At 33.5% G+C, this 8,717-nt stretch overlaps 1 protein-coding gene across 1 annotated transcript; it reads right to left on the bottom strand.

The window, feature by feature from the left end:
- Window positions 1–1,573: 1,573 nt before the first annotated feature.
- Window positions 1,574–4,990, bottom strand: LOC125863845 (uncharacterized). Its single transcript, XM_049543828.1, has 2 exons — window positions 4,852–4,990; window positions 1,574–1,968 (listed from the first exon to the last, which is right to left on the bottom strand). Exons 1-2 carry the CDS (start codon window positions 4,988–4,990, stop codon window positions 1,574–1,576), a joined length of 534 nt encoding a protein of 177 aa, XP_049399785.1.
- Between the last annotated feature and the right edge of the window lie 3,727 nt (window positions 4,991–8,717).

The following is an 8,717-nucleotide window of genomic DNA, read 5'->3' as shown; positions in this document are numbered from 1 at the left end:
CAGAGAATTTCTTTACAGAAATAGTTTCAGTGTCGCGTTTATTCAAATGTTGTTGTTATTTCCTAAATAAGGTAATTGCAAAATGTAAATTGGGTTTAGTTGTAGGATCCAAGTAACCAATATTGTTGAGATAATTAGATTAGAACAATTAACAGAGTCTTGACTTTAAGGTTGTATTGATAAATGAATGAAACCAAGGTTGTGTTTCCTATGACGTTACATCAGGTGTTGATTCATGAACTAGTTTCAGGTAATTTATTCTTTGCAAATTACAGGCAAGTTAAATGTATCTAACATATCTCTGTCTAGTTAGATAACTTTTACTCAAATCCTCTCAATCCTAGAGTGTTAACCAATTTTACTCTCGCATTTTATGATGTTAAAGTTTTCTTCTCTCTTCTCTAAAACTTTCACTCCATTACATTAGATTAACATGACTTTTTCCCAACTATCAATTTTCTCTTGAACAATTGATAGATACAGGCTGGTTCTAATGCGTGCTTTCATTAGAAGGAATGAGTAATGAAAGTCGAGTTATGATCTGCAAATATTAATCACCTTCTACTCGTTCTACAAATATACACTTAGATTTCAGTCTTAGTCCGCACAAGCTTAGTTGTGGTGTTTAGCCGCTCATGCTTGCAATCAAATAAGTAAATATATGTGATAGATGCATTAAGAATAATCACTTACGAAGAGTTGCAAATTCAGAGACAGTTGATGTTCAAGAATCAAATCAAACTTCCAATCTCGATTCAATCGTTAATCGATAAAAACCAAAGTAGAGAATATTTAGAAAGTAGTCGCTTGTTCCAGATATGATGAGATAAAAAAAATTATGACCTAATTAATTCACTACAAAAAAGCAGCATTTAGCGACTGACGAAATACATCGCTAATCTATGCTATTCCGTCACTAAAGCGGATTTGCGATGAATTTGTGACAGATTGTTGGCTATTACTGTTTTGCTCGTTAGTAATCTCTTAGCAACGAAAAAATGAGTTCCATCGCAAGTTTAGTGACGTATTAGAGATGAATGATATTCATCGCCACTTGTTAGTGACGTACTGGCCCGTTGTTATACTTATATAGTTAGTTGCTAATTTCATAATTAATTTTGTCATTTTGAATAAATTTGGGACGGAATTTCTGTTACTAATATGTCACAAGATATTCTGTTATTTGAGCCAGCATATTTGCCACTAAAATGTTTCGTTGCTAATCCGCCGGCAAAATTTTGTTATAGCAACGACCAAATTGTTATTAAATTTTTTGCTAAAAATTTTCTTGTACAATAGTTTCATTTATTTATTTTAAATATACATTATTGACATAAATTAAATAACAATTATTAAATACCTCTAAAATAACAAACATTCATATAAAATAATATTTAGAGAGTTCAAAATCTGTAGATAGCAAAATCCAAATCACATACTTTCGGTGCAAAACATCAAAAGCAATTTGTCAGCTATTCTTAAGAGAACCTGCAGTCATCAACTGTTGTTATCGCAAAATTGGTAGTTTCAAAAACACAGACAACAACAACAAATTAAAGCTACAGGAGACTAATTAAGGGATACCCTCATCACTTGAAACTAAGGGATCAACCTCATCCTCATTAATAGTAGTAGGAGGAAGCAGCATGGGTGTCACAGGTGATAGATTAACAATGGGACTAACCACTTGTTGTACCCGCTCCATAATTACCAGAAGAAAATGATTAGTAAGGGCATGAATCATTTCCTTTACAAACACATCCATATTGCTTGTCGATGTTGATTGAAAAACTGAAGGTGCTACAGATGATGAGGCACAAAGATTCTGCTCGTAGTAAGTTTTTGCTTCATATCCAAGACCGTATATTCTTTTCTTCTTTTCTCCCCCGACAGTTTGGTAGTATGCTTCCCATTGATCAATATCAGATTGAGAGGTTGTTTTTTCCCTAAATGTTTCTTCATATGTTTCTTGTAATAAATTAAGATAAATAGAAAACATTAAAGATTAGGAATAAAATTATAATGGAAGGAAAAGGCAGAAACATACATAACCTTTTAGCCAACCTACGGTACATTTAAGCTTAGATTAAAACAGTAAGTTACAGTTGTGACAACACAATAATCAAGAATACTTGGGCCCCTTTATGCACCCCTGTTATAAGATAATCACGACTTTCATTTGTTTGGAAATTTGGCGAACTAGATGCAGCAACTAATACAAGGCTGAAACTAGTTATGGAAGGTATGGAAGCCCCTATGGATGATTTCAAGACTCATAGAAGGCATTCAGAAACTAGTTGAAGAGAATGAATTTAGAATCACTCATTGATACAAGGAAGCTACCAAAATTGCTGATAAGTTAGCTTCCCTAAGCCATGGAAGTTATGGAATTCAAATATTCAACTCCATCTTTGATCTGTCAGCAGCTATTAAAGGGCTCACTAATATGGACAAATGGGGTTTTCCATCCCTTAGAATCAAAGAGGTAAAGGATAGCAAACTGATCCTACAAGCTGCAATCCATGTAGCCAACGGATCCTACAAATAGGGTTTTCCATCCCTTATAATCAAAGAGGTAAAGGGATCACTCCTTCTCTCACACTGTGTCTTTTACCTAGCTGAACATGCTGCAATCCAGAATTCTCAAACATTAATGCCTTACAAACTGATCCTACAACTCTGGATCTCCATGTAATAGGATTTGTTTAATGCTTGGTTGAACATGTAATAGTATTTATTTAATGAGTTAATATAACTACCGTGAAATAGTGGTCTTATTAAAATGCACATTTTGTATTCCTTTGTGATACTCAGTGAAACTACTGGACTAGGGGGAGGAGGGCCACAAAACAACTTATTTGTATTAACATGCACATTTCGTTTAATGTCTGTCTGCACATTTTAGTCAGCTTATTCTCTTTTCACTACCTTGCTAATAAAATATGGATATAGTGTTGGTAGAGCAGTTCTTCAATGACTAGTTTGATGGCGATTAGCTAACACTGATTTATCAAACTACAACATTGGATTATTCTCTCTTGTGGAAATTGGTCCTAGTTACTCAATTACCTTTCAAACTTCTGACATATTGTGTAGGCTACGATGAAGAACTTGGGCAATCATTAAGACAATTTTATAGTACAATCTACAACTGATTTACTTAAATAGATACAATAGAATACTAAAGTGTCAACTAGTAATTAAGAAATATTCCACATTGCAGATTTGAGAACAAATTAAAGCCTAGTGAAGCCTCACTTCGTGATAAAGAAGGAGGCAACATACTCATCATATGACTTAATTGGTGTGGAACAAAAGGGGAGTCATTATGCGATATGACAAAACGAAAATCAAAAAATATTTGCAAGAACACAATTTTGTGGCTGCTTTCGTAGAAACAACAACTTATGTTTTTCGTGCACCTTATCTCCTTAACTTCTTCTTGTCTGAGCCTTGCACAAAAATTCATCAGTACCCATACGCATGGTACACATTTAGGGAGAACAAACTGCAGCTGAATTAATTTATGCATCAGTGCATTTTCAGCCAAGTTTTTCCTTCTAATAAGAAATGACAGTATATCTTCAGATTGGTTTTAAAGCTTTTGACTTACATGGACAATTCGAGAGCGTTCACCAACAAAAGATTTTCCATCATGACCGTGCGTATGGACGTGCAAATGTAACTCTCTTGGTGTTGTATCTCGACCCTTTTTAATAGCCTTTACAAAAGAAAAATCCATTTTAGATAAAAAAAAAAAAATAGCTATTGCATAATGTGTATTTAGATACAAGTGTATATATCAGGCAACCTAAAGATGTTACTTATATAATTTGTGAAATATATACTTACAAGTTTCTTGCGATGTTCTCCAATTGAGATAGAGCCACATGTGTGAGTCCCAGCAGCAATTTCACGACCGCCACGACGATTCTTTACATTTGTTTCTCACTTTTTAATAGACTCATCACTTCCCCAAAGTTATATCCATCATTTCCAAACATGCTCAGGTAAATAACATGGCCTAACTCCTCCCCTGTTTTATTTTATAAATGAAATTTCTGTATTTTACAGCCTCCATGACCATCCAGTGTCTCTTCACTTCACTTTCACTAATAGAAACATCCCAATACAATTTTTTCTGAAATAAATTTTGAAAGTAATATATCAATAACCTATCTATAAATATGAATACACTTTCCAAACTTATCTACGATGGAAAGTAATACCTTGAATTCTCCAAAATGACCATCTTTTACATTGTTTGAAACACTTTTCCAATTGATTCCATTGATATCAACATCATTTCTAAATGACTAGGTTATGAAACTAGAGCATATTATAGAAGGTTCCAACCTGTGTAAATTTGAATACATTACTTGGAGTGTTATTATAAATCGAAAGTAATATAAGTATCAGGCATTATATATGTGAGTGCTAACAAAAAGAATACTCATATTATAGTAGGCTGCTAGACTGCTGATTTTTCAGATCCATCAATTAGCATTGCTTAACAGGGAAACTTAAATTATAATTTGTTTACTGGAACTTGTGGATTCAAAGACTACCAGTATTAACTACACTTAAGTATAAACAAGTTATAAGGATAAAATCAAAAGAGTGGACTAACCCTGCAGAGCATATAAAATAAGGGTCCGTGAATGGCTACTACCAGAATCAGCTTCGACAACTATGTTTGTATGACCTCTTGATTTGCTTTGAGTAGATAAATCACCTTTAATAATTGGATTACTACGACCTGTTGGGATGCTCTGAGTAGACAGACCCTGACCTATTGGATTGCTCTAATTTGGTCTAACTGGAGGTGTCTCAGAGATAGTTGGGTGTTACTTTGAGCTGATGTTTCAACAGTTGTGGTACCACCTTGTTGAGGAGAAACTATAGTGGGCATCAGAATAGTTGGCATGCTTACATGAATAGCAGGACTACTCATACCAAAGGACTTCCCACGACCTCTACCTCGAGTCATACCTATAAAAAATATAACAGTGTACTTAGATCATTACTAGTACAAAATCAAATTAAGCATAACCCATAATATTAAGATGCAATTGTTCCTGCATAACTCTAAAGTCGGCCTTTTTAGCGAGTGACTTCAAAGAAAGAATAAAAGGAATTTGGCTACCTGGAATATATGGAAGATTAATGTACCAACTTCTAGGTAAGTTAAATAGGCTAAAAAATGTATTGTCGTGTCTAAACAAAGAAACTTTCAGTGATGTGGAACTACAAACACAACATGCATGGGAGCTACCTATCCTATGTCAAAACAAAATGCATGCAGGATCACATAATATCATGTTGTATGAGAATGAAAGGAGACTAGCAAATGACTATCACAAAAAAAAGAAAGCAAGTACAAAGTTTTTTCACAGTGTGATGAGAGCAGTATTGTTGACAATGCTGGCAACAATTATTTACTACATATGGAAGGCTAGGAATGAAGCATTATTGCATCAAAGGGTACCTAGACCTCAAGTGATATATATATATATATATATATATAAACCAAAGAAACAAACATGTACGGATAGAATATGGATAGTGAGTATACTAGTTAAAGTAGATGAATAGATAAAGAAGGGACAAGGGATGGGACAATTGGTGATATCAATATAACAGTTTGTTCGACAAAAATAAGAAATATTGCAACAACAGAAACTAGAGTCAAACATTTATCACTAGTATAAATTAAACTAAGCTACCTCACTGAAGTAATTTTCAATTAAGTGGAAGTGTGCTGAAATATTAAAAATACCTCTAAAAAACCTGGTAGATCAAGTGAAAAAATTTATGCCTGCATATAAAAGAGTAAAATAGTTATCATTGAGTTTCATTAGAAGATTTACACAAAGAATCAACTTTAGAAATCAATATCAGATTCTGAATATTTGAATACAATCACAGAAAAGGACATTAGGGAACTTGAGAATCATTTTAAGAGGCTGAAAAGTTGAATACCATCAGATCATGTGCTTCTGATAAGGCACCTAAACCTGATGGTTATATTGTGTCATCAAACCTGTAGTGATATCTGAACATTTCCATCGAATTGTCACATGGTTAAGTCAAGTAATTTGATGCATTTAAAAGACATAATCTACTGAGCATAAGAATGTATAGACCAATAAGCCTTAAAGAACTTACATATTAGAAAACTTATTTATAAGACAACTATAGTAACTATACTTATTCCAATAATAATGCATACTTACCTGGTATGTGTAACACTAATTAACGCTACAAGTAGATTTAAATAAAGGTTAAAATAAGAAATAGAACACACATGGTTAATATCCAAGAGTTACTGATTTTTCACCGTAATTTGAAAAATAGAAACTAAAGAAAATGAGAATATTTGGAGAAAAATTAATACAAACAAAATACAGTGAAGATACAAAAGTAGATTATCAAGCACTAGTCACTATCTATGTCTTCTTCAAACTCTTCCTCTTCTTGATCCTCTTCATCCTCCTCATCCTCCTCAGTTTCTTCAGTTTCAGATTCTTCTTCTGTTGATTCTATTTAGATTTCATGATGGTCTTGCAATAAATCATCATCAATGGGTTCATCCATTTTCTTTGTATCCCCATTTGGATCATTTAAGAGTATGGTTTCATCTATGGAAATAGTCATATCTATCCCGTGGACTTCAACTTCATCAACTTGGAATGGAACATTCAGTTCTAAAGTTGTCTCCACTTCCTCATCGGGTGATTTAATAATATTTCAAGGTTTGACCTTCAATACAGCTACCCAATCATCTTTGACCTTTTTCTTGTTGGGATACGGCACATAACACACTTGAGTTGCTTGCATTGCTAGAATAAAAAGGTTCATATTTTTATATCGACGATGTTGATTAATATCAACCAATATGTATTGATTATGCCTTTTTCACACCAACATCCATAGTTGGGTGAAACCATTCACATTTGAATAATACAGCTTGATTCAAAGGTGCTTCATGGTATTCCACTTGTATAATCTCTTTTATCCGTCCAAAATAATCACAAAAATTTGAATCCAAGATACAAACTCCACTATTCATTGTTGATCTTGCGCTACCATGACATTCTACGTGAAATTTGTATCGATTAACAAAATAAATAGAATGACATGTAGCACTTATTAATGATACACGAGCAAGACTACTTAAGAAGTTATTCTCAATGGGATTGCATCAGACCTATTTTTAAAATAATTGTAAGACTTAGTAAAATTTCTGAAGTCAAGTTAACTACATTACCGCATAAAAGATAATAATTTTGGAAATCTTACAAATTCCTTGAACCATGTAGAGAAATTTGCTTCAAGGCTCTCATCTATTTGACCCTGAGATAGATTTGAAAATTCTTCTTGCAAACATTGCATGAACATATTTCATCATAGTAAAATAAATTTAATTTAATAGTCGTGAATAAAGATATGTTTATATTATTAACAAAATACCACTAAATTTTATTACCTCACAAATGGCTCAACCTCCTTACAATTTAGTAAGATATAAGTTTGGGCAGCCTTGATTTCTTCAATGGATAAATCTCATTTTTTTCTTGTCCCCATAGTCGGCCTGGATGGGAGAATATTAATAAATTTCCTTCAAGTTCTTCCACAACACCACCATCATCATTATGTTCCAGATTATGATTACGTATCATAACATGAGGTTCAAAATAATGAGAAAACAATTGTGTTGACTTTGTCATCAAGTACGCTTCACAAATGGAATCCTCAACACTAGCTTTATCCCCAATCATCCTTTTAAGAGTTCCCAGATACCTAAATAGAGAAAATGGATGGACCAGTACATTAGAAAAGGAATGTATGGAAAACTAGTCATAAGTGACATAAATTTTCACATTTACCTTTCAAAAGGATACATCCATCGATATTGCACTGGTCCAGCTATCCTTGCTTCATATGGAAGGTGCACAGGAAGATGTTCCATTTAGTCGAGAAACCCAGGAGGAAATATACGTTCTAACTTGCATAAGATTTGTGGCATATCTCCCTCTAATCTCTCCATGTCATCCACTCGTAGAGTGGTGGAAGTAAGATCTTTAAAAAATAAGCTCAATTCTCTAAGTGCTTGCCACTTTAGTAGGAAGTAGTTCACGAAAAGCAATAGGCATTAGTCGTTGCATGAATACAATCGTACTTTTCATGCTAAATATCCTTTTCGCATTTGTGTCTGGACATCTACCCAAATTGGAAACATACCCATCTGAAAACTTTGAGCCTTTCATCCAATTGAACAAGATAGCTCGTGCTTCCTTGTCTATTGTATATACAACTTTGAGATATCTTCCACTACTGTCTTTTGCCAATTGAGGTCGATCACAATATTCTACCATATCATGACATGATTATGGATTGTCTTTGGTTTTTTCACCAAAATTAAGAACCGTGTCAAACACATTATCAAAGACATTTTTCTCAATATGCATGACATCAAGATTATGTTGAATCATGTTACAATTCAAATAAGGCAAATCCCAAAAGATCCTTTGCTTTTTCCATCCACAAGACTTACATAATCTTCGATTAAATTCTTCTACATCTAACTCTGTTACTTTTCTTATGCCCAAGTCACAAAGTTGGTTGAATAATTTCGCTCATGTTCTATAGGGTGGTGATGATCTTTGGACGGTCTTGCCTTTAAGAAAGTTCTTACGATATCTCCTAAATGGGTA

Source organism: Solanum stenotomum, chromosome 5 (assembly GCF_019186545.1).
Source record: "Solanum stenotomum isolate F172 chromosome 5, ASM1918654v1, whole genome shotgun sequence".
NCBI lineage: Eukaryota > Viridiplantae > Streptophyta > Magnoliopsida > Solanales > Solanaceae > Solanum > Solanum stenotomum.
The sequence above is the reverse complement of the archived record's forward strand: the minus strand, read 5'-3'. Positions and strand labels throughout refer to the sequence as shown.